The 25,746-nt window shown below is 46.6% G+C and overlaps 1 protein-coding gene and 1 long non-coding RNA gene across 4 annotated transcripts in view; one reads left to right on the top strand and one right to left on the bottom strand.

Moving 5' to 3' along the window:
- The first annotated feature begins 288 nt into the window (after positions 1-288).
- On the top strand, positions 289-23,659 carry GPR20 (G protein-coupled receptor 20). Of its 3 annotated transcripts, XM_064703634.1 has the most exons (3): positions 289-382; positions 13,033-13,129; positions 22,501-23,659. In XM_064703634.1, exon 3 carries the CDS (start codon positions 22,515-22,517, stop codon positions 23,580-23,582), a length of 1,068 nt encoding a protein of 355 aa, XP_064559704.1. In that variant the 5' UTR covers positions 289-382; positions 13,033-13,129; positions 22,501-22,514; the 3' UTR covers positions 23,583-23,659. The 3 variants fall into 3 exon arrangements, with proteins under 3 accessions (XP_064559704.1, XP_064559706.1, XP_064559705.1); XM_064703636.1 differs by lacking the exon at positions 13,033-13,129 and having other exon boundaries at positions 338-382; positions 22,501-23,653; XM_064703635.1 differs by lacking the exon at positions 289-382 and having other exon boundaries at positions 13,024-13,129; positions 22,501-23,653.
- LOC135444694 (uncharacterized) overlaps positions 19,501-25,746 on the bottom strand; it is a 33,886-nt gene continuing 27,640 nt past the window's right edge. Inside the window, exon 4 of the long non-coding RNA XR_010439254.1 lies at positions 19,501-20,881. This is a non-coding gene — a long non-coding RNA (uncharacterized LOC135444694). The remainder of the gene's footprint in view (positions 20,882-25,746) is intronic.

Here is a 25,746-nt window from a genome sequence, read left to right as displayed (position 1 = left end):
GCCACTCTAAGATTTCTATAATTTCTGTGTGAGGGTCAGGTCTCCAGGTGATGAGCTACACCCAGGATTACCTGGTCTTCTTCCAGCATGATCCCCTAAAACCTCCCACCGCAGCCTGCTCACATCACAAAACTTCAGCTCATCCTCACTCCTCTCCCTTCCCGACCCCTCCCCTCTCCCCTGAAGACATCCTTTTTACCAAAACGAGCCGTGGAGGCTCCAAAAGACACTGACGTCAACGCAAAAGTAAACCAAGGAGGTCTGGATCCTGTATCATCCATCCCGCGCCGCTCCGAGCGCCGGGAGCGAGCCCACGGCCACTCGCTCCGGGAATCCGCAGCGGGCTCCGGGCTCGGCAGCTGAGATTCCTCATCCCGGCAGGGTGAGTCCTGCCCGAGGCGTGATCCGGGCTGGGAGAGAGCGGGGAGAGGGAGGGACATTCACCGGCTGCGGCTCGGGAAGGCAGCGTGCTCTGATCCCGGCTGGGATGAGAGTTTGGAGGCATCCAGATGGGGATGGGAGTCCTTGGGAGCTGGGTCGGGAGCGGAGCACGTGGGTTTGGATGCGAGGTGGCTCCACGTGGGTGGGAATAGCGCTGGAGAGGAAGGAGAGTGTTCCTCACCAGGCGCTGGAGGGTTGGGGAGTTCAGAGCTGGTGCAAAGGAAAAGAGCATCATCGAGGGAAATGTTGGGTTTTCTATAAACTGAATTATCTGTTTGGATGGTAAAGAGCCCTGGGAGGGATTCTGCATGAAAACTTGAGTATTTCTGGTAAACTTCCATATACAGATTACTTGTGTCAAGTCCAGCTGCACACACACCTGTGCATCCCACAAGTGTCTCTGTATAGAGATAGAATAAGAACTAGATATAAGATTTTTTTGACTCAAGCCATGAAAAAGTAATCTGAGAAGGCTCAAAATGAACTTTATATTTTAAGGTTAGGAAGCAGAAAACTTTCCCCAGGGAAATGATATGGAAATGTCCTTACTCTGATTGCTGTGTGAGTGGGGGAAGTGGCTGGGATGGCTGAAAGGGATGAATGGCCTCACTAGGTCTGCTGGCAAGTCTCTGCCAAGTGGGACATGTCTGGCCACAGTACAGCACAGAGAGAGCATCTCGCAGTGTTTACACTACCCACACTCAGTGGCAGTGTGATGAATTGGCAACGTGGCTCTTCAGAATCATTTCAGCTGTGTTTTGGTGACAGGAGGCGCCTTTTCCTCTAACATTTCTCACATGCCAGGGCCAATTGCTCTTCTTCAGCAAAAAGCCAGCTCTTTTCCGGAAATGACAGCTCCTTCTGCAAAGTTAAACTCCCCCATTCAGAAATAAAGCAGTGGACATACAAGTTTAATCCCCATTACTTGCGCGTGACGGTCCCAGTTGAAAACCACCAGGGCGAAAACCTCTGTCACCCACGATTAGATGCAATGCTGCATCTCAGCTCACTCTGTAAATCTCTCCTTGAGCAGGGGAAAGCTGGGCAGCCATGGAAAAAGGAGGCAGAAATGCCCACCGTCCTCCTATTGTAGCATCTGCCAGCAGAAGTGAGGGCAGAAGCCTCCCTTTGACAGAAACCTCTTTACTAAGACATTTTCCATCTCCTTTGTGCACAGATAGCTCTGCCAACCCACAGTTAGAAGGAAAATCGCCATCTTCCCCCCATCCTTTCTTACAAGGACACCTGGCAACTTAGCAATGCAATTGAGCAGCTACTTTATTCATCTATTTCAGAGCATTTTCCTTTACCCTGATCAAGCCTCCTTCCCCATGTCCTCAGTGCATTGAGATAAAACACAGACAGGGAGCAATTTCTCCCCTCTCCACAGAGCCTAAAGGTGCCAAAAGCACCCTAAAAGTCTTCCTTCCCCAGTTTTGAAGCAGAAGGCAAAGACCAAGGAAGGATTTGCACATGGAACACCTCTCACAGCACGTTCTCTCCGAGGCAGAGCAAACAGAACGGAGGAGGCTGCTGAGCACAGCAATAAATCCCACCAGGCGCACGTACAGCACCGCCACAGCTCTGCTCCCCCTCAAGTGCATCATGCCCTTGGGATGACGTGCTTCTCACAGGGATGCAGGCTGTCCTGTCCTGGCCCTATATCCCCTTTCAGAGGGAGAAGACCAAATCCTGCACTCCATGTTGTCAGAAGTGCTGCAGGATTTTGGCAGTACAAATTTTAAGGGGCTGGAGACAAGTAAAGGGGGTGTTTAGCAGGCAAGTGCTCATCACCTCAGGGTTCAAAGAAACCTCACCCATTAAGGGCATGTGAATCTTGATGCCTAAAATCAGGAAGGAATCTGAATTCCTGAGCCCTTTTTAAAATGAGAGACAAAAATTCCCCATTGGAGTAACCTTCTAAGTTCAGATTTTTTGGACTTCAAGTCCAGACTGGATGGAGCTTTGGACAACCTTGTTTAGTGGAAGATGTCCCTGCCATGGCAGGGGGCTTGGAACTAGATGATCTCTAAGGTTTCTTGCAACCCAAGCCATGCTGTGATTCGATGATTCTGTGATTTCTCTTTCCACCCTGGGCTGTTATAGCAGGTTGGTATAAATGTCCAGTCACCAGGTTTAGGAGGAGGTGAGACTAATTATTACCTAAAGGTAAATGTTAGTGAACATCCCATGACTCCCGGTAAAATCTACAGCCCCTTCTGAGGAACGTCTGCTACTTCTCAGCCAACTCATATGTAAATACTCTAAGGACCCTTCCTGCTCTCTCTTTTGCCTCTCATCCATTTTTCATCCTTGCATTTTAATTCATTGCTTTTAGCTGTACATTTTTGCAGATCACAAATAGCTGAGCAAATTCTACTGATGGCTTAGCAGGGAAACACTTCCCATCCAGTAAATCCCAGAGAGGCACAGCAGAGTCCAGCCAAGCATGACAAAGTCCAGAGACAGAAGCAGTCGTGCTGAGGTGAAGGATGAACCAGGGGAATAGAAAAGTGAAGCCCAGAGCCGGAGTGAAGGATCAGTAAAGAGCTGTGGGGGTCAGATGGGATTAGGCTGAGCTGGCTGTGACAACCAAAGCAGTGATGTCACCCATCAGGATGACACTAACCAGGAATGCTGCTGTTCAGTCTCAGCATGATATTTACTGGGATCAATACACCATTAGTGTATAGACACAGAAGAACTGAATTCTCTATTACCTCCTACACATAATCTATAAAAGATGTACATCTCATCTATCACAGCCTGAAAAGCACCACTACAGTCATTACCACACAATAGAAAGGATGGCTTCTTTCACATTGATGCAAAAAAGATTTACTGTCAAATGTCCCTTCCTCTTCATGGCTCCAGCCACCTTCTCTACAAATATCTGCCAAAAAGATGAGGCTCTGGGAAATGCCTCTAAGGCTGAAAATGTAGGGAATGACTTCCAGTGTCCTGGTCCAGCAGACAGCTTCCCATCCCTGAATGTACTGAAATTGTCACCCTGTCTATGGGACACCCAGAGAGATGGATTTGGGACACTTTGGGGAGCTGGCCCATATTGAGACTATCACAAGTGGTCTTTAGCCTCATAGACAAGGGCAGGGATGCCTGTGGAGGTTTGCCAAATATTTGTTTCATTCAGAGCTACCAACAACTGCAAAAACCTACATCAGAGTAGGTTGTTTGCTGCAGGTAGGCATTAGGAAGGTGAAACACTGAGCTCTGAGCACACTGACCCACACAGAGGCCAGCACTGGCATTTGTACCCACCAGGGTCTTCTCAGAGTGGTGAACTCAGAAGGATGCAGCAAAGTGGGTACCTGGGCACAGCAGGAGAGGGCACTGAGACAGCCTCAGCAGGAAAACCAGCTTCTTGCATGCCATGAAGGGTTTCTAGCACTCAAGTGCAGAGGGCAGGAGATTGCTGGAGGTCACACACCTCCACCACACGGAGCCACTAGTATGCAACAGCCTCTCCTCTCAGTGGGATCTATGGTCACCCTCTTGCTGGTCTGGCCATGTTCCAGCAGCTGATCCTGAGCAGAGCAAAGTGAGCAGGCAGAGTACACCAATTCCTGCACCTCCCACAGTCTAACTGGTCATTATCCATCTCAACAGAGAGGCTAATGCATCATTAAGCTTATCAGAATCACAGAAACACAGAACAGTCTGGGTTGGAAAGGACCGTAAAGATTGGACCTTACTTCCAAACCCGCTGCCACAGCAGGGACACCTCCACGATCCCAGGTCACTCCAAGCCCCATCCATTCTGGCCTTGAACACTTCCAGGGATGGGGCAGCCACAGCTTCTCTGGGCAACCCAGTCCAGACTCTCCTCACCTTCACAGTGAAGAATTTCTTGCTCATATCTAATCTAAATCTATCCTAGTTTAAAATCATTCCCCCTTGTCCTATCAGTTACTCCTTGTTCAAAAAGTATAGAATTATAGAGCAGCTCAGGTTGGAAGAGACCTTAAGTGAGACATTCAGCCAGGTGCAATTTCACCTTTATCCCCAAAGTCTTTTTCTGCCAGGACAGAGAGAGAAAGCTGATTTGTCATGCTGTGTTTCACCTGCTTGGCACTCACAGAGCTGCAGCTCCCCGGCAGCCAGGCTGGCTCCTTTTGCCTGGGTTTGAATATGCCAAGCAATACATCTCTGAGAAAAATCCAGGCTGCCAAGCTGTGTTATGCTGTCTCCAGCTACCAATTATGTGGATAAATTGATTCTTGTTAGAGTGATAAAGTAGCACAACAAATACACTTTCAGGAACCAGGCATTTTTCACACACCAACTCTGAGGCTTCCCACTGCTTTGATCAAACACACAAAAAATTGTCTGCAGGCTGCAGTGGTGTTAGAGACAGACTTGTGGAGACTGAGGAAAACCAGCAAGAGGCTTAAAATATGCCAACTAGTCCACATTTGTGCACTATTTTGCAAGGCAGGTTGATCAGATGCTTTTTGAAGGGGCCACCATAAAGCTCCCTCTGACCAGCAGCCGCCTCAGAGGATACCCAGGACTGAAATAGCAAGGGGCAGACGTCAGGAATCAGAGGCACTGGCAGGAGAGGGAAAGGAAGAGGAGTCGTGCTGCCTCTGTCCCCTGCCTAGATTAGCTCTGTCTCATACCAGGGCTGCTCTTCTCCCACTCGCAACAGTATCAAGTTCCCCCAGAGAATCAGAGCTCCTAAGATGCTGACATTAATAATTCCCAAATGTATTATTCTTTGTGAGCAGCTTACCTAAGGAAGTGTAAGATTATTTTAAATACTCTGATTTATTAATACACCCAGGATGGCTCAAGCCACTTGTTCTTGCCCAAGGGAGTTCAGCAATGGAGCCCAGCATCTTGACTCACAGTATTGGGACTGATATATGACTAGCTGTGATCAGACGGTGTATCTAAAAATACAGAGCCTGCAGTTTATTTTTCTTGGAAAATGGAAAGACACCCAAAGAAGCAGAGCCCAGTTTAGCAATCACAGCAGGCTGGATTTTTGCTTTAAAGAAGCCAGCAGAATTTGCCCAAAAGGTCCCATCTTAGGTTGTGTTACAGCCATGGGATTAACCTGTGGCTCCAGCACCATGGGGGAGCCTCTGGCTGATGCTGTGGCTCTAACTCTGAATTACAGAGGACAGGGATGCTGACTGCACATCCCTGCCCTAGGAGACACAAGCAATAGGATTCCTCTTACCCAAAGGAAGACTCTACACTGAGACCATCACAAACTGGCCTGGTCATCTGGTCCAGACTGGTGTTAATGAACTAAACTGTGCAAGTTGAATCCACCTTGCACCATTCCCAGGGAAGCTGCCTGGACATCTCCACAGCTGTTATCAGATTTGCCTTCTGTTGTCTTTTCTGTAAATTAAACAAGCCAAATTCTGCTAGTTTGCCCTCATGGGTCATGTTTGCTGGCCCTCAGGTCATTCCAGCTGGTTTGGTTTGGATGTTCTCCAAGGCAGAAACACATCCCCTTTCATTAGTCAATTTAACACTATTTATTACATGTAATAGTGCTTTTGTAGAGAATAATCCCTCCAGGTGACATGAAAGGCAAATCAAACAGCACCTTGCAGCACTCCCAACATAACAAAGACTGAAGCTGTCAGTACCAAGATGAAGGTATGGAAAGGAATGATTCAGCAGTGACAGGTGGAGCTTTTGCTCCTGATAAAAAATTTGCTTTGAGACCTTAAGCACAAACTGGGCCTTGGTCTTCCTTCCATCATGCCATCCCCTGACCACACCTCAGTGAGTTCAGGACCTCACCAGCAGGGACAACTGGTGCTGTCTGTAATCACATCCCAGACAGAGAAAATATCTCCTTGGATTTCTGAACAGTCATGTTTCCACCTGACTCAGGTCTCAGCAGGTTTTCTCTGCTCCAGGTGGGAGACAAAAGGGTCCATGACCCCATACCCAAACATACCACCACCACCACAAACAGAACCAGCTGGGTTCTGCTGCCCAGCACCCTGTTCCATTTTTTTAAGGAGAAAATTTATTATTTTGGCATTGTAGTTTCCAGTAAATCACGTATGTGATTCCCTCCTTTCCTTCCTGAATATTTCCCAGACCCCTTCTGCACATTGTGCTTAGAGGGATGGTTTCAACCATAAGGAAACTGAGGTACATCCCCAGAAAATGGGGCTTTTGTCCCCAGTGAGGCCCCTCACACAGAACTTGCTCCAAGGACAGGATCTGTAATTCTAAGCAGCTGAGAACACAAAGGAACACATCCTCTCCAAAATAAAAGGAAAAAAAAAATCAGCAAATGTACCAGCTTCTTCCAGAGGCAGCAATTTTAGGAATCACTTGTAAGCAAGCACCAGGGTGGTTGTTGGGAGTTTTTTCTTCCCAAATGGGGCCCTTTCTTTTCTTCCCATTCCTACAGGGCTTTTCATCACTGTGGCATTTCCTATGATAATCCCCCAGATTTATGCTGCCCTGTTCCAGATCAGAGCATTGCTGAGCTCTGTGCACGTCTAACAAAAGACAGCCCTGCCCTGAGCCCTTCCAAATCTCTCCAAACCAGGCAAACAAAGGGAATGGGAGAGGAGGATTAACATGTTTGCACAGGGTGAGCAGGGAGAGGATGACTTTCTCTAAAGCCTTTTTTGAGGTTTGTGGGTCCAAGTACCAGATTTTCCAATTTGCAGGTGTCCTTCCTCCTGGGCTAGGTTACTAATATAGCAAAAAACCCCAAAAATTGAACAGATGGCCCTGGGAGCCTCCTGCTGCCCCTTTCCAAATTTGTGGTCACTGCTAAATCAGAGCAGGTGGAGACACCAGACTGGGTCCTTAAATTCCCCACAACTTCCTTTCCATGGGTTTTCAAGTGTTCCTCTGGCCTCTGCATCCTTGCAGGGCTCAGCACATCTTGAGTTCAAGGTTTTCTAGCTCAGCCCTGCCACGCTGCGCTTCCCACTGCCACAAACAGGAGCAGAGTGCTGAGAGCTCTCTGGGGGCTCTTCAACCATCCAGGACCAACAATCCTGCCAATTCCTGCTCTGCAGCCTTCAAACCAGAGCTGGGCAAGAGCCACTCCACCCAGCATTGACCTCCCAGGGCATGGTGCCCGAGTAATGCCAAAGCCCAAAGCTTGTGTAGCTTTCCCCTTCAAGCATTAGTGTCCCTGTGTGCCCAGTGACAAACAAAATCAACAGGAAATACTTTGCTGGGAATGGGGAGAGTTCTGTAGTGAGGTTATGACACTGGACATTGAGTTCTTGGCAATTAGCTTCTGAATCTTTGAAAAAAATAGCAAAAAAATAGAGTACAAGGGTCACTGGACAGACCTGGGCTGGGGGGCCAGAAAGGTCACAGTGGGATCCTGGAAAGGATCCCAAAGAGGTTTGAATCAGTAGGGAGAAGGGAGACATGATATGCTTTGTTGGGTGGCCAAAGACTCCTGGTGGCTCATTTTGCTGATTCCTTGAACTGAGGAACCTTGTGAGAACCCTCACAGCTGTGAGACCTGTGGTAAACTGGGCAGACTGGGATGGAGAGAGGGATCCTGTCTCATCTTCACAGGGTGCATTTATAGCAGGTAAGGGACTTCACACCCCTTGTCATGCAAGAACTGGAGACAGGCAGGACCAATGTGCTCCAAACTGAGGAAAGACCTCAGGGCTGCCCAGAGGAGCAGTTCTTTGTGCACTGCAGACATCTTCATTTTTCTTTCAGCTCAACAGGTCCATCAGCAAAAATGCCACAGCCTGGGGAGAAAATGGAGGGGGAGTCAGTGGTCAGCAAAGCCAATTCCCAAATATGCAGCAGGCAGGCAGGAAACTGGCTCCTACACTCCTCCTCCCCCATGCCTGACTCACCCAACAGGAGCCATGGCCATCATTTTAGGGCACCACTTGTCTTTCCCTGTTCCTCATCAAGCAGATGAATCACAGCTGGATCCCAGCATATGGGGAGAGTCTGATCTCCTTCCTTGCACAAACACACAGATGGGGATCCTGTTCAGAGGCAGGGGTACAAAATTATGGTGGCTTCCAGCCCCTGCAGTCCTCTGAGGACAGCAAGTGACAGTACAGCAAGTGCTGGGAAGTGCCTGTGATCCTGAGCAGTTGGCAGAGGACACAGACTCTGTCCTGCAGAGCTGCTGACGTCAGGAAGGTACAGCTGCCTCTGGACCCTGCTGAGATGCCATTAAGAGAGCCAGCTAGACCAGCTTTTGTGGCTCTCCACAGCCTCTGTTGCCCATGCTGACAGTCAGGTAAAAAGCCCTGGCGGTATTGAATATCACTGGGGGAGCAATCTAAGCTCTCCTTCTCCAGGGATAAGTAGTTCACATTTCTTTGTCTATTTGGTGTTTCTATCCCAGCATTGCAGGAAAGGGATAAAGGCATCCCTTGGAACAGATTCTGTCTAAGAATTAAGAGAGAGAGCTCTGATCTTTTCCTCCAGTCCTTGCAGCTGCACCTTAGGCATAACCAGCATGAATATCTCAGAGCTCAGATCCCAAAGCAGTCCCAGGATCTCCCAATGTCCCAGTATGACACACCTGGGTCACCAAAAGAATGGAGAAGAATGACCTCTCAACAGCCCAGCAGGTGAAGCCACATGTTGCTCTCTTTGGCTCCAAATAAGCAAGGGCCACAAGCTAAAAGCCAGGCTGGAGATAGATGCCAGCCTCAATCTTCAAGGTTCTTTCAACTGGACTTCCCTTGGATTCTACCAAAAGCACCAGAAAAAACCCTGGATCTTCTTCCAGGATCTCCCCATTTGCCATGATATTACTTCCATAAAGTACCAGCTCAGGAGCCACCAAAGAGGAGTGTTTCCACACACGTGTCACTTCTTTGTGATAAGGAAGTGTGGTGGGGCTGAAGAATACCTGACCTAGGTGGAAAGCTCCTACATCTTTGGGGAGAGCACTGTTGCCCTCATATTTCCCCCTAAATCAAAGGTGACCCCTGGAGGGTGCTCCAGTGCAGAAATTTCTCCACACCTGGTCCGCCTGTGAGAACCTACATGGTTCTCTGGGTCAGTTCTGATTCACAGCATCCCATAATAGCCTTAGAGACCATGGACAATCAAGATTTTAGGGCTCCTGGGCAGTGCATATCATAGAGCCATACATGAAAGTTTTCCAGCCCTTTTTAAGGCCTGAGGATATTCTAGGGTAGATTTACCAGAAGGAGGAGTAGTTGGAAAGGGTAAAATGGGTGTAAATTCTCCTCAATGCCATTGACTTTATCTGCCATGATAAAGGGTTACTCACCTGGCAAGCTAAAATTGCTGCCTCTCCATCAAGCCTGCTGCTAAAAAGAGGTTTTCCAGATAGGACAGTGAAGATCCCACCCTTCAGTGTCTTCCATGCAGTGAGGATTCCACTCTTTGGTGACCTCCACACAGTCATGACCATGGGTAAAGGCTCCTCAGTTTTCTGAACTGTTAGTTCTATGTCCAACACCTTCTGGGGTAAGAATTCTTTACTGCTGAAGAAAATGATTCATTTGTGAAGATCTGTTCAGTATAACAGAACATAAATTCAGCCTCCTAAAAAAAACACAGGCATGTTTGGACATTGGATTTGGGTCCTTGCAGAGCTGGTCAACAGAGACACCTTGAAAGCTGATCTGGCCATGTGCCTTGAGCCCATCTCAGCTCTGTTAAAGTTCATTATGCAGTGCCCAATCTCTTCTCCCACAGCAGGGGATCAAAGGATGCTCAGTTCCCCTTTTTGAACAGGACTGGAAGAGTACACCCTTCTCCTGACAAAAACAGGACACCTCCCCAGAGGGATGTGTGGTATCAGCTTTCTCTCCACCTCCTTCCAGAGCTGTCTGGCCTCCTGCTTTTCTGTGCCACAGAAGATTTTAACCAGAGCCCTATTCTGTATAGCAAGGTTAAGGGATTGCTAGGAATTACCATGGGCTAGTAGCATCCTTCCCTGATGTCATTATTAGTCCTTCTATGTGCTGATTTTGACTGAGCCAATACCTTCTTCCACCTACAATCTCACTCCAATATTTAATACCGTTGTATATTCAATGAACAAGCTTGAAAATTTTCCATTTACTAAAAGTTTACTCTTTTTTTTTTTCTGCCTTTCTCGCTCCCTCTGGGAGGGTGATAAATGACTGAAAATGAAGAGATGATAGAAGCTCTTCATTTATCAGCTATGGTTGCAACTCCTCCTGAAGCTGAGTGTGGGAACTGGGTCTGGGACAAAGCATGGCCCTGAGCCCGGATGTGCCTTCTCCACCTTAACAGCAGCATCTGCTTCCCAATATGGCATGTTCTGCACTATCTCAGGCACAACTTGAAACTTTGCAGCTGTTGCCACTCAGAGCCTAGCTCTAAATGCAGCAAGGAGGGAGAGGCTGGGATAGTGGGGGAGTGCAGGGCACTGATTATCCCATGCACAGGGATGGGAACGCAGCTCTCATGTATCACATGAAAGCAAAAAACCAAATCAGTCCTTACAAAGGAAGAACCAGACATTCCCAGAGAAGGTGGACAGAGTGCAGGTACCAATAGTTCATCCTGGAGATAAGTCATCTCTTACTTACAGGCTCACATTTGTAGCTTCAGAGAGTCATTCCCTAAATATAAAAAATTTGTTGACAGGCTGGGGGAAACTTAAGCATTTGCTACCACAGGCATTGAGAATGATAGAATCATAGAATTCTGGAAAGGTCTGAGTTGTAAGAGACATTGAAGACCATCTAGTTCCAACCCTCTGCTATGGCAGGGACACTTTCCACTGTACCAGGTTGCTCCAAGTCCCATCCAGCCTGGCCTTGAAGGCTTCCAGGGATGGGGCAGCCACAGCTTCTCTGGGAAACCTGTCTTGGTGCCTCGATAGGGTTCAAGTTTACCCACCCTGCCCAACATTAGGTCATGGGTTGGTTTCTTCTCTTTGTTTTTACCCTTGTTGAATTTCTAGGATGGAGGGAACTGAAGGCAAGATGATCACCCAGACAGGGCTCATGAAGACTTTCCAATCACACTTGCTTCCCAAGCATAAGAAAGTGAGAAACAAATGAAAGTTCAGGCATATGCCTGAGCTAGAGGTCAGTTATGGAATGCCTGGATCAGGGGCTCATAAAGCTAAGGAGGATGTTCCTGAAACTGGGGGAACAGTCTGCTCCTCAGTGTGCAGAAACTCAAAATAGAAAATCAATAAAATAACCAGACAAAAAGGATCAGCTCAGTCTTGCTGGGAAAGATCCAAGGGTGAAAAAGTAATTCCAGAAAATGAGGTCAACCTTCTCTAATAACCATAGCTACTGTTTGTGCTCCAGTGAGACATGCATGTGTGGAGTTTACCTCTCCTCTATTTATGGATTTGGCCTCTTGACCTGGAATTCAATGCCTCTCAGCTGATCCTGTCGTGTTGTGACAGGCCATATCCTGCGTGTTTATTGCATTGGCACCAGTGTTGTCTTTATCTAAAGTGTGATGCAGGCCAGGGCTGATACTAAAATCCAGCATCCATCCTCTCCGTATTTCTAAACAACCAATCTTGATGTAAGCTCTTGGGTTTTTTCTGCCTTTTGTCCTAGAGGAAATCTCTAAAGCTACTGAAAAGCTCCTGGGGAGAACATCTGTGCAAATCCCAAAAAAAGATTGGGTTTTGGTGCCAGTTTAGAGCAAGAAGTGGAACTTGAGATGGAACTTGGGGGACTTTGAGTCCTTAGTGCATCATCCAGCAGAGATGTCTTGAAAGCTGCTCTAGCCATGTGATTTGAACCCATCTCAAAAATGGGATCATTCATTAAGTTTTGCACAATGTCAGTCTCTTCTCATGTAGCCAAGGGTGTAGAGATACTTAAATCCCCACTCTGAGACACCTGACACCCACAATGACTCTACCACCAGTAGGGAAGGGTTGTATGAGGATGGAGGAACATGTTGGAGGGCTCCTTGGTGGACCTCAGACTCTCTATTGCCATCCATGCTCAGCCATTTCAGCCCTGGATAGATGTCTTTATCGTCTCTTCCAAAGGACTGCAGCAGCACTACCCAAGTGTGCAGGGAACCCTTTGGTTCCCTGTGCCAGGGGTTTTCTCAGGCTCTGGACAGCTGGGTTGGTCCAAAGCACATCACAGCCTTTGTGGCATTTGGTTCAGCACCTTCCTGCAGCTGCCAGGGATGCTTCTCTCTAATCCCAGTTCACATCAGGAAGAGGAAAAGAGGGGTATTTTCCTCATGTCACACATGGTGGTGGCATTGCAGTGGCCTTGAGCTGGCAAGTTCCCAGCAAAGAGATTTTGTTCCCACAGAGACACAAGAAAATTGACCTGGGGGCAGTTTTAGTTTACTAGAGATGTTCGGGCATTAGCACCGTGAGTACGGCTGGAGCCCTCTTCAGCATTTACAGCACTTCATAAATTTCAGAGAGATTTAGGGCAAGGAGCCAGATGTTTGGGGAGAAATTCTGAACACTACACACAAGTGGAAATATTTTTTTTTTTGGTAGTGTATATTTTTTCCCATTAGTTGCAAGGCTATATTTAGAAGGGGGGTGGGGAGGGGGAAGAGAGGGAGAGAACGCAAGAGACAGATTAGGCATTTCTTCATATTCTGTAGTCACTCCAGTTGTTCTGCTTGTAGGAACAGATGTCTCTTTCCTGGGCTGATAGCACTCAGGTCCACAAGGAAATTTTCTTACCAGCAGCTCCTCTAACATAGAAGGGAGATCGGGCTGGAGGTAAGTCAGTCCTTCATGCAGGAATACACTGCAAGGACCATTGCAGGGAATGCTTTGGGATATTGGTCAAAGAGGGGGGCATGGGATGGGGGACAGTGGGGGGCCAGGAAGGATTTGCTGGATATTGAACTCACAGTCCTGGCTATTGCAACAGAGAGCCCTGGAAGGGGTGAGAGCAGAAAAGGTCCTGCAGTGAACACGTGGATGAGCAGCTCGGGAAGTCTCTGTCTCTCAGCAGCTAGCAGGGGCTGCAAGGAGATTCTCCCTTGTGACTTTCTTTGCTTTTGGGATTTGAGGCAGTGTGAGGATATTTGGTTGTTCTTCAAGGAGATGGAGGGTAATGGAAGTGTGCAAAGTTGCAGGCTTTCCCTCCTTGAGAAGCACTGTGACAGCTCTTGTGAGGAGGGGGGTGATGTGGTTTGTGCATGTGTAATCCCAGGTGTAATTAAATTTTGGTGAAATGATTCAGGAAGGTTTTGGAAGCCAAGAGAAGAAGAGATGGTGCACTGCCTGGAATGGGGTCAGCTGCAAGTGCAAATGTTTTACCTGTTTGGCTATGCAGCAGGGTGCAAGCTCAGCTCTAGGAGAGGTGCTGCCTTCCCTCTCTGAACCCACAGGCTGGGTTAGTAGAGGAGAAAGCAGATCCTTTCCAAGGTCCTTAGCAGACCCCTGCAGAAATGCTCCCTGCTTTCACAGCAGCACACTCACCAACAACACGGAGCTTTTTCAGGTTAACCTGGTGAATCCAAAATTTGCAGAACTCTGAAGGCACTGTGGGCTCTGCACAGCACTGTCATATGTTCCTTGCTAAGGAAACCAGCCTCCCAAAGGGTTAAGACATGATTGTCCATCCTGGGATGCCTCAAAAACTCTCTGCTCCCGTACTGGGTCTCCCACCTTGCTGCATTCCCTGGGCCAAGACCACACATTGCTCTGTGCCTCAGTTTCTCCCTGCAGCCAAGAGAGCAGCACAGCTTGGAGTGAGTGCTGGGAGGCAGAGCTGATCCCTCTGCATCTCCCCTGCATCCCTACCTGCACTGGTGCCCTGTGCTCCCTGGGATGTGAGCATTGTTTCACCAGTCCTACACTTCCTGGCTGTGCAGGAGCCCAGGTATTTCCCCAACAGTAGAATTCTGCCGCTGTTCTTCTTTTACTGCCCTTCTCACCTTCTTGCCAACAGACAGAGCAAGCAGGGAGCTGAAGGCAGAAAGAGGAGAAAATTTGCAATTAAAAATTTCCTTCTTAAAAGCAAGCAGCAGCACACAGGCCAGTTATTGTTTTTGCACTTGCCTGTGAAGTTCCTGCATGTGCCTATATGGTAATTTTCACTGCACAGCTCTCCTTGCACACAGCCACAATAGCTGTTATTCCAAACTGACATTTCCAGCACTTTGTCTCAGGCACCCTGGAAACACTCAATGGATTACTGTAATCCCTATAAAATCAAATGCATTTCTCTTTTGCTGTTACAACCTCCCAAGAAGACAGGCTCAAATCCATCTTTACTGGCTGGACCCATAAGGGTCCAAATCTATATGTTTTGTTTAAGATGTAACTTTTTTTTTTAAATGTTAATCATGTTGGGAAAAAATTCTCTCAAAAATATGTGTTTTCCCCTCATGTATAATGGTCAGAGAGGGGATGTATAAGGGACAGAGAGGGATACACTCAGGAAGTCATGCTCTGATTTCTCTGAAAGGAACTGAGCTGGAAACACACAGCACCTACTGCAGAGATGTCACTCCAATCTCCCTTGTGACAGATGGCACTTGGTACAAGCCCTGACAGGGTATGAGATATTGGTCTTTTAAATGCTAGCAGCATGATTGATAGAGCATTCACCAAGACACTTGGCATTTCTGTGATCTGATAACACAGAAAAGAGGGACATGAAAAATACAGTGGAATTGATAAGGTATCATAGACATCCAAGTATTTCAGGAGAGATTTTTCTACATAGTATGGTATAAACAAGCAAAAGAGGCAAACCCCCTTTATTATTACCTTTCTTATAGGTGACCAGTACTAGCAAATCTCATCAGAGATGGTCTGGGGGACCTCTAGGTGCCCACCACTGCTGGGTGGATATTTGTAGGTCTGGAGGGGCAAAGTATGTACAATCCCACTTCTCTTTTTGCTTGCGCATGCACATCTAGGCTTTTTCTTTCAAAGACTGAGGCATTGCTCCTGCAAATGCCATAGAGGAGGTATAAACTCATAAGAAATCTGCCAGTATGTGAATTTCCTCCTCTGGGTATCTCTGGGAGCTTCATTTCAGTGTTTTCATGCACACTCAGGACAAGGGCTGAGGGAGAACCATGCAGACCTTTCCAAGTTTTAAACAGATTGTCTCTGGAGTGTCCAGGACTGTGATCTGTCACCTGGTTTTAAGCAGCAGGTTCAAGCCTGGATGCAGAGAGTTGGCATTTGGTCCAAGCCAAGTGGCTTCAGTCCCATCTGGGTCACTTTGCTCCGTGGAGAAGCGGAATGCACTTTGGAGAGCTGTGCTCTCCCTCATCTAACTGGCAGTGATTCCTCATGGCCTAGGGTGACCTGCTGGACTAAATCATTGCTTGGGCACTCACAGACTATTTCTTGTCACAAAATGAGCTGGGGATGAGGGTGCCTCACCTTCCAAGGATGTGATTTTGGGCTTGGGCCCATGGAGAGCAAAGGATCCACCCACGTGTACACACAGCATTGAACTGGGTGTGGAGGGTGGAGCTTGGATCACAGCACAGGGCAATATCCATTGCCCATCCACAGCAGGGCCTTGGAGATGGAGGAGCACACAGAGGCAAACTGGGCATCTCAGGCAGGAGGCAAACATCTCAAGAGCACATCAACAACATCAACCCAACAACCAGCACTGCATCAGCCTCCACACATCCTCAGTCTGTGATTGCTTACGGGCCTTGAAGGATTACCCCTATGCCTGAGACTGGAGATAGAAGTTTTCCCCCTTGCCAGATGGGAAATCTGATTTTCATGGCCAACCTTAGAGATTCAAAAGTTAGTTTTGGGGGGTTAATCTCTCTTGGCCTTGAGAGGAAGCTGTATGAGGAGCAGGAGTCACTTGGTCTGTTCAGCCTGGAGGAGACTGAGGGGAGACCTCAGTGAAGTTAAAACTTCTTTATGAGAGCAGGGGCAGGCACTCATCTCTTCTCTGTGGTGAACAGTGACAGGACGTGAGGGAATGGCCTTACCTGGTGTCCAGGTAGGCTCAGATTGGATATTAGGACAATGTTCTTCACCCAGAGGGTGGTTGGGCACTGCAACAAGCTCCCCAAGGAACTGGTCACAGGACCAAGCCTGACAGAGCTCAAGGAGCTTTTGGACAACTCTCTTGGGCCTGTGGTGTGACTCTTGGGGATGGTCCTGTGCAGGGGCAGGAGTTGGACTCTGTGATCTTTGTGGGTCCCCTCCAACTCAGGATAATCTGTGATTCTGTGATTCTGTGATTCCAGACAAAAGCTGTTATTCAGTACATGACCATTCAAACCACCAGACAAAGTAGGACTTGCTGGGGATCACACTCTTTATCACACATGGGCAAGCAGACCATGGCTGAATAGTGCCAACACCCAGCAATTAGCTATCATCTGTCCCAGTCAGGCCAGTTCTCCCATGCTTTGGCATAAAACTGAAATTATTTCTCTTCAGGAAAACAATAAGAAGCAGGCAATACTCTGTTTCACAGAAACCATCTAGCCCTGTTTGCTGTGTTTCAATGCCAAAGCAATTGTGAATTTGCAGGGAATAAGACCTAAATGAAAGCATGTGTAGTGGAGAGTGTTAACAAATGACTTGCAGGTTCACATTAGAGGAAACAAGGATCACTCTCAGTGCCTGTTTGTGTGGTTGTCAGCTCCTATTTCCTCTGTCCTCCTAATGTTTTTCAATCTGCTGCCTAATTTCAACTAGAATTTGGCAGAAGGGAAAGATCACCTCAATTTTCAGGAAATTAGGCAGCAAAGAAAGGAGAAAGTCAAACAAGTGCTGGAGCCAAGGGAAGAGCTGGAATGTGAGTGCTCATTAAGGCAGCCAAGTGTCCACATGGGAAAAAGTTATAATAAGCATCTCAAGCAGGGCAAAGCATTCCCCCAGCCCTGTAAGCCACTGTGAGACATGAGATTGCAAGAAATCAGGTGTCATTTAATCTGACACTCAGAAAACTATGTGTTTTGTGTCTCCAAAGTCCCTTTTATGTCTATGGCATTGGAGGAGAAGGAATAATCCAGCTCTGCTCTGGATTTAGCAATTTCTAACTGTGATTCCTCAGAAGGTGGGTGTTTAACACACTTGCTCCAGCCACCCTCGGACCTGGAGGTTTAAAGGAGACCTCGGTGCCCAGGAATCAAGTGAGAGCAGAGATCTGACGCCCACGAAAATGGGATCTTACCTGCCCTGAGAACAGTCCCATTTCTGCTTTGGAGTAGAATCTGTCTCCCCCAGAATTATCTCTCTTCTCACAGCCCAAGGGTCAGATAGGCACCAGCTTTTTCCTTTCAGCAGCTGGATTCATTCCCTTTCTCTCCCTTTTTTCCTCTGTTCCCCCTGTCAGCAAACCCACCCTCCCCAGGCTGAGCACAAGACACATAAAGCAAACTCTACCACATATAGAGCAAGGTCGACATGCACAAAAACACCATATTTGGCCAGTTTGATCCAGAGTTGAGTGAGAGCTTGCCAGAAAGAGAATCATACAATTTAAATTGAAAGAGAGTGAATTTAACCCTTCATTTATAAATATGATGATAAATCACCCAGGGAACTTTAAACACAGGAAGGCTGAAAAGCTAAACACACACTGCTGCCACCCCAGGCAGCAGAATAACACCAGCAGGCAGGACAGGGTGAGGGGAACAAGGAGGATGATAGAGGAGCCAGGTTGCCATATCAGATGTTCCAGTTCAGGACAGGGAGATGAGAAAAGCTGAAGCTGTTTATACTAAATTACACTCGTGCTTGTTAACGTCCTTTTCAACTTTCCGATCCCAGTGTGTGGCTCTGGTGTTCTCTGGGTCTGCACACAGAGATCCTTTCTGCACACCAATAAATAATCCTTTTGGCATGCAGTTAGGGCAAAACTCAGTTGTCTGACCTGCCTTTTCTTTTATATCCTATTACTTGAACCACTGAAGCAGATCCAAAAGTCCCCTGGGCTAAGGAAGTGAACCCCATTAATTTCAGCAAGGTCAGGGTGAGCTTTAAGGCTGTCACCAGGCACAAGATTGGGTGAAATGGAATATGGGATGGTCAAGGATCTCCTCCTGGAGCAGACACAGCACTGTGCTGCCCATGCTAAGTTAACAAGTGTAATGCCAAGCAGTGAGTGAGTGAGGGAAGAGGCTGCAGGACCTGTTTTCAGCACAGTGACCATCTGTTTCCTATTTGGCCCAAGAATGATGGAACTGGTCGTGTCACACAACAATGAGAAAGTATTTCAGAGCAAGTCCCCCTCCCTCAGTGCTGAGCAGGGACCTTTATCAGAATGAGGGAAAGCAGGTCAACCTCTATTCTCTGTCCCTCCCTTTATCCCATTTCTACCCAGATTCCTTCCGTACTTTTAAGCAAATGCTACCCACAGTTTCCCAGCCAGACAGACAAAATCCAGCCTGAGAGGTGTAATATAACAGCCTAGGCCAACTGGTACGGTCAGACAGCACTCAAAAGGATGCATATTTACCCATCTTGGGCTTGGCAGACTGCCAGCCCCAAGAAACAGGGATTGCATGGAAATCTGGGGGGCTGAGAGCTCAGGAAGGTATGAAGTAGACTAAGCTCCAAGCTCTTTGAGGATTTTAGGAAGGGGGTTAACCCAAAATCTATTTGCTTTGTAAATAAAGGTGGTTCTTGCAGCTCTGCATGAGCTCATGCCATAGTCACGAGTAATAAATAGTGCAAAACACAGCAAAATAAAAGTTTGCAGAGGCTGAAAAGTTTCTCATTAATTTAGCCAAGCCCCTCACTGACTTCCATATGCCACCACGTCATGGTGATGAGTAGCTGAAATGACTCACTTTAAACACCTGCATGAGTATGTCTGATGGTAGGGAAAGAGACTTGGTTGAGATAGTATTTGGACTCAGTGAGAGGAAGAATTCAAAGTCTTTGGAAATGTTTAGCTTTGCTCAGACACAAGGTCAAGCTGCCTTTCTGTGTTGCAAAAAGGGGCAATGTACCTTTCTCACAGGCTTGGAGTCCCACAATGGAAAAATCCTTAGCAGCTGTAAACTGGGGGTTTGGTCCAGCTCCATCTCATTAAAAACACTCAGAGGAATTCTGTTGCTTTGCTAGTGCAGTTCTCCATTCTTTCTGTTTGTGAGCCATGAGATGAGAGCAGTCCCACAAAGAAAGGAAGAGGCCATTCACCCAAACATCCATCAGTAACAATTTGATTAGATGAAGATTTTTCCCACCACAGCCCAAGAGGCAGCTTTTCCACAGACTGTCAGGGAGGAAATCTTCAGGATTAATTAAATTTGCTGGGACTTCTTTCATGTAGTTGTTTGGATTTTGAGTTCAGATAGGGCAGCGATGGACTGGGAAAGCTCTAATGCAGCACTTCTTTGAATATTTAATTTGGCAAACACAATGTTACCTGTTGTTTTTCAGCAGTTTACAATATCTGGAGTTTATTTCCTTGCACATGGGGCTCAGTAGAAAAGGTGGCTATGTAAGCCAAGACATTGTATATGCTGATTATTTTAATTTTCTATTTGTCTGTAACACATCCTACATCCCTCAAAGGCATTGTGAGGATGAAGAACATTTGAATGTATTTGGAATTGCTGATTTCATTGAGACAAGAAAGGCAAAATAAGATGAATATCAGGTGTTTGTGATAAGGGATCTCAGACTGAACAAAAATCTCCCACAGGAGGCAAGCTACTAACAAGAGGCAAAATCAGAGCAAACAGCCAGTGCCATGAAATTACAATGAGAAGACAAATGCATGTGTAATTCAATAGAGTTTAGTGCAAGCTCAGGGATGGGATGGGTGATTTTGTCTTCTCCCGTTGCTCAGGTACGTGTCTGAACACAGACATACACTCTCACAATGCACTCCAGGGGCATCAAAGTCTTTCTTTATTCCTTGGCTTCCACAGTGCTCCTCTTGATAGCATCTGCAAAGAGAAAGCTGGGAGCAGATCCAGGCATCTGCTCATTTCAGTTTGTTTTCATAATTAACGAAGTGAAACAAACAAACAGAGAAGATGGTGAGAATTTTAGGAAATCAGTAGAAAACGGGCCAGGATTCTGCATCATCCTCCCCATGCGTCTTTCTCAGGTGCCAGATTTTGCAACTCCACTACCTTCAGCCTATTTGGGGCCAGTTTTTCCTGGTTTTCTCTGACAGTGTGCTTGGCACAAAATGTGAAGAGACAAGACTCTCCCTCAGGAGCCTGCAGGCTCAGTCAGACCCAGACAAAACGCCATGAACATGTGTGCCACTTTGGCTGCCACCAAAGCTCAGTGCAGGGGGAGGTAACCTGGTCACTCCCAAAACACATGATGTTCCAATGTCTTGTTTCTGCTGGAGATGGCCTGGAGGGAAAAGGGGACAGAAACTAGCATTGCTCCTCTTTGCCCAGTAGTTCTTTGGGGCATTACAGGTGGTCTGACTCCAAGTTTCAGGATGTCAGTCCTGCGGTGTATTCTGGCACTAGGTTGGATCTCAGGAAGACTCTATGTTTGAGCATCAGCCATTCCAATGGTCAATTCAACTCCTTGGGCTTCAGTGTCTACCTAAATAAAAGAAATTGACATTTGATTAGAAATATCCTTCTGAGCTCAAGGACATTAAAAACCAACTTTTTGCTTCAAACCAGTTCCACAGACTGAGAGGCAAGAAGAAACTAGACCAATCCCCAGATTCCAGGCCAACAAACCCAAGATCCATCATGATGGCAAAGTCACTTCTCCAAGAATTTTCACACCTGGTCTTCTAAATTCTCAGTCCTAATCTCTGCTTTTTCTCAACAAATGTTCTGCTTCACTTTTACCTGGCTTGAATGAACCAAGCAGAGTAATCACAACTAGGCTGTAGCATCCCGTGAGGACTGTTGATCTTGAATGTTGACTATTGGCCAAGCACTGGTGAGACACATTAGGAGTGTTGTATGCAGGAAATGTAGAGACATGGTGAGCGGGCAGAAGAAGGCTTTGGCAGTCACGAGGCAGGCTCAGAGCTGCTGTGGTGTTCTCTGGACTCAGTCAATACTGTCCCTGCAGAACATTTTCTTTTGGCCAGCAGGGACTCTCCTCAGGACCTACTTTTCGCTTTTGTCCTAAGTAGCTTCCTCCTCCACTTTGTACACAGCCACCAACAGCTTGAAGCACCTCACAGGTGATACAGCACCTTTGGTCCATCCTCCTGATCCCCATAAGCAGCATAAAAGATTGGAGGAGGGGGAAAAAAATCTGCCAGAGGATGGGATATGCTTGGGGGAACTGGATGGACATTCAGACTCCCTCAGCAATTCCAGACTTCCACACTGAGACACCCAGCCCAGGCACACTGCAGTTCTGTGAGCACTGGGAGATGTGTTTGCAGCTCCTTGTCTCCCAGTCCTTCTGCATTTGGCTCATTAGCAGAGATTTCAAACCCTCATAAATCAACTCTTTCAGCATCATTCTCTGCTGATCCAAGCTGATTTTTTTAACCTCGAAGCCCTGCCCAGCCACTTTGAGATATTCCAGACATTTTTCAAGCATTTATTTTTATTGAAACCAGCCAAGTCTCTGTATATATTGGGTCTTTTTTTTTTATCTTTTAATATACAAATCAGTTTAAAATAGTGTCTAAGTCAGGAATGATTTGCGAATTAAACTGTCAAATCCTGGCAGGACCAGTGGCTTACACCCTTAGTTTGAAATCTTCTGGCTGCTGTTGCTGTGAACACAGATCTGTAGAAGATGCCACACAACCTGCTTCTGCTTTCTCAGACAATTCAGCCTTTCTTTGATTTCAGAGAAATCTTACAGCTCCTGAAAACACTGCTGCATGTAACTCTCTAATGGGATCACCTGCCCAAGGCAAGGGACATGATATTTTAGGAATCAAATGCTGGGGTTAGGGTTATGCAAAGGTCTTCTGGCCTTAAAATCATTTTTGTACAAGGAAGAGGAAGAGAAACTTGGAGTGTGTGTCTTTTCCCTAAAATATCAATCTGGAGCCACTGCAAGGCACTAATTATAAGCCCAGGTATTTCCTTGCAATTATTGGTAATCCCATATTGGTAGATGGGGATCTACTACTCAGGATGTGCAAATATGTTGGTTAAAATGTTTTTAAGTGACAAGATTTTTGAGCCCTAAGGAATGCTGACATATTTATCACTATACCTCTATTTCTTTTCTTCCAGATTGCTGGAAGTCAATGACCATGCCGACCTCCTCCACCCAAATGCCACCCCTTGACTCTATCAACTCCACCGAGGAACCTAACTCCAACATCAACTTGTTCTCCAAGTTCCTCAACTCAGACAAACAACTGTTCACAGATTTTTATAACCTGTGGATTGTCCTGATGGTAGTCAATGCCATCATTTTCCTGGTGGGTGTCGTGCTGAACAGCTTGGCACTGTATGTCTTCTGCTTCCGTACCAAGACAAAAACCACCTCTGTTATTTACACCATCAACTTGATTGTAACTGATCTCCTGGTGGGCTTTTCCTTGCCTGTCCGGATCATCATGTTCTACAGTTCAGGGGATTGCAAGAATTGTTCCTTGGTTCACATCTTTGGCTACTTTGTCAACATGTACTGCAGCATCCTCTTCCTGACATGCATCTGCGTTGACCGCTACCTGGCAATAGTGCAGGTGGAAGCCTCACGTAAATGGAGGAACCCCACCTGTGCCAAGGGGATCTGCATCTTCATTTGGATCTTTGCCACTGTGGTGACTTTCTCCATCCTGACCATGGCGATACGGTTTGCTGAGTGCTGCCTCTCCAAGATCCTGGTGCTGATGGTCTGTGAGTACTTCTTCCCCCTCATCATAATCATCTTCTTCACCACCAGGATTATGTGTGCCCTGTCCAAGCCCAGTCTCATGCACCAGAGTAGGGAGAGGAGAATGAGGGCTGTGCAGCTCCTTATCACCGTCCTCATCATCTTCATGATCTGCTTCACTCCTTTCCATGTGCTACAGGTCGCAATCTCCATCAACCCAGACATGCCCCACAACATCAGCCTCCTCGTCTACCACGTGACAGTGACTCTGAGTAGCCTCAATAGCTGCATGGACCCCATTGTCTATTGCTTTGTCACCAATAACTTCCAGTCTACCATGAAAAACATCTTCAGGAAAGCTGAACCAGAGCAAACTAATGCAGACATCCTGGGTATGAACAAGAACTCCAAGGGCTCCAACGCAAACATCGCCTTCTCAAACACAATAGGAAGCCCTCTGAGCTTGCCATCACCAAGCAGTGTTCAGATATAACCCACATGTGATGGGACACGTTGAAGTAAGCCAGTGCCATGATGCTGGAATATTGATAGGATGCACAGTACTATAGTTTTTGAACTCTGTGTTTTAGGCTGAGGTCCAGACCGACAGTGGTGGAATTTATTCCTCAAGAACATTGTGGTCTGTTTGGAAATGGAACCTACAATGCTGTTAGTATCATACAAAAGAGTCCATAATTACTGTTCCCAGCAGGGAAGTTTTCTTTGTATTTTAATACAGAAATTTTGCTAGCAACAAACTCTTTATTGTGGTTTTCTTTGTGTGTTTGTCATCATAATGCAACATTTCTAGGATGGCTTAGAAAGCAGGATAGCTGTGGTTTGTAATGAAAGATTTTGTGCCTATATGCTTAAGAATAAAGGACAAGAAGGTTGTTTCCAGAGCTGTCCACAACAAAGATTTTAGATGCCAATGAAATGGGAAAGAAGTATACTAGCCCACATGTCACTAGTGACAACTCATTCATTCATGAAAAAGTCTGAACCTTCTCAGGGAAGAGATGAAGTCAAGAAGTGAAATCTCTTGGCTATAAGAAAAAATACATGTCAATGTATATATTTTCATACACATTGCCTGTGTTGGGGAGAGGTTAAGGATATGTTCCACTTGTATTTGGATCACTAAATCCCCTGAATTGCAGATGAGTATACAAAAATCTGTGAAAATGAACATGAATCCCAGCAAACTCTGCTGTTCTGCTCTGTCTCCCTGAGGAACAGCCAAGATGAAAACCAGAACCAGACTATGATGCTATACTACTCTGGTTTGGTTTTTCTTCCTGGCATGTTGTAACATCAGAACTTGATGTCCTAATTCCCCCAGCAGTCCATCCACTCAGTCACTCAGAAGTCAGTACTTCCAAGCACAGAAAAAGAATGCATCTCAGGCATCTATGCTGAAATCATTCACCCCAGGACAAACTCACTAGGATGTTTTAAAGAGCCATGTTTAAAGTCTCCTAAAAGCCTAAAGAGGCTAAGGATGCTGCAAAATTCTAGCCTCAGTGTGGGGGAATGTTTTAGATGACATTATATCAATGAAAAAATGCAAATGCCAAAAAAAAATTATCCTAGGAAAACTGCAAAATCTGTGGCATGAACAGCAATAACTGCTGTTGTTGCTGCACATTTCCTCACTCACATCTATGGCCACTCCATCTGGAGGGCTATTATGAACTTATCAAGTCTAGTGATCAGCTTTTCCTAGCACTCACTGGTGTTACCCGTCAGAAGAGCAGGCATTGGTCCAAGCTAGAGCATCCTGGAGTAGTACTCTGCTTCCCTGAGATCTGACCGTGGTACAGCCATCTCTATTCCACAGAAACACAATATAAACAATGCCTCAAACTGCCTCTTGCAACAGGGTTTGCAGGAGTTTGCTTCTTGCAACACACATATGTTTAACCTAACCCATTTCCCTGACCAACCCAATGGTATAAAACTTGAACCATCAGTATCACTGCAATACAGGGAACTGGGTGTTCCAGTACCTGTTCCAGTGGAGTCTGTAATTTCCAAGCAATGCAGCTGAGTCAGTGCCCTTCTGCTGGGACCTCTATTCCTCTGAAGAGGATTTTCCCTCCAGGGGTGGTGATGAGAGCCACCAACACTTTGGCACAATCCCTTGGGAGGTAAGACTGCTGTTCTGGTCATGGTTTCACTTCCCAGGGCCCAATTGTACTATGGCTTCCTTCTGCCTCATCTATTTCCTTATTTCTGTAAATCACTGATACAGGCACCTCACAGCCATCATCTTTCAAATGATGCATCAGCACACATGGGTCAGGCTGTGACTTCTCAGCCAGGCTGACCACTTCACATTTCTGACTCCATTTTCCACCAGTCCCTCTGTTGGAAAAAGCAATTTTTGGCCTCAGAGATCTGCACTTTCCTGCAAACTCCCAAAAACTCGGGCCTACCAACCCACCACACATGCTCAGATCTTTCCATGCCTCCCAAGATGCTTGTAATGAAAATGTGTGTCACATACACAGAGCTGTTAACAGCACTGTTTTGCCAAGGCTACTCAGAGAAACAGTAGAAAATGTGCAGGCCCTGTGCATAGCTTATTTTAGCTTCTTTGTTCCAACAACCCACAGATTCACACCTCCCATTCTCTTGCTATCAGCAGTATTTTT

Source organism: Zonotrichia leucophrys, chromosome 2 (genome assembly GCF_028769735.1).
Source record: "Zonotrichia leucophrys gambelii isolate GWCS_2022_RI chromosome 2, RI_Zleu_2.0, whole genome shotgun sequence".
Classification (NCBI taxonomy): Eukaryota; Metazoa; Chordata; class Aves; order Passeriformes; family Passerellidae; genus Zonotrichia; species Zonotrichia leucophrys.
This window is presented reverse-complemented; position numbering and strand designations above follow the sequence as displayed.

What these genes read in the sequence shown, in the direction of transcription:
- GPR20 (XM_064703634.1), top strand. Translation starts at nt 22,515, where the DNA reads ATGACCATGCCGACCTCCTCCACCCAAATGCCACCCCTTGACTCTATC.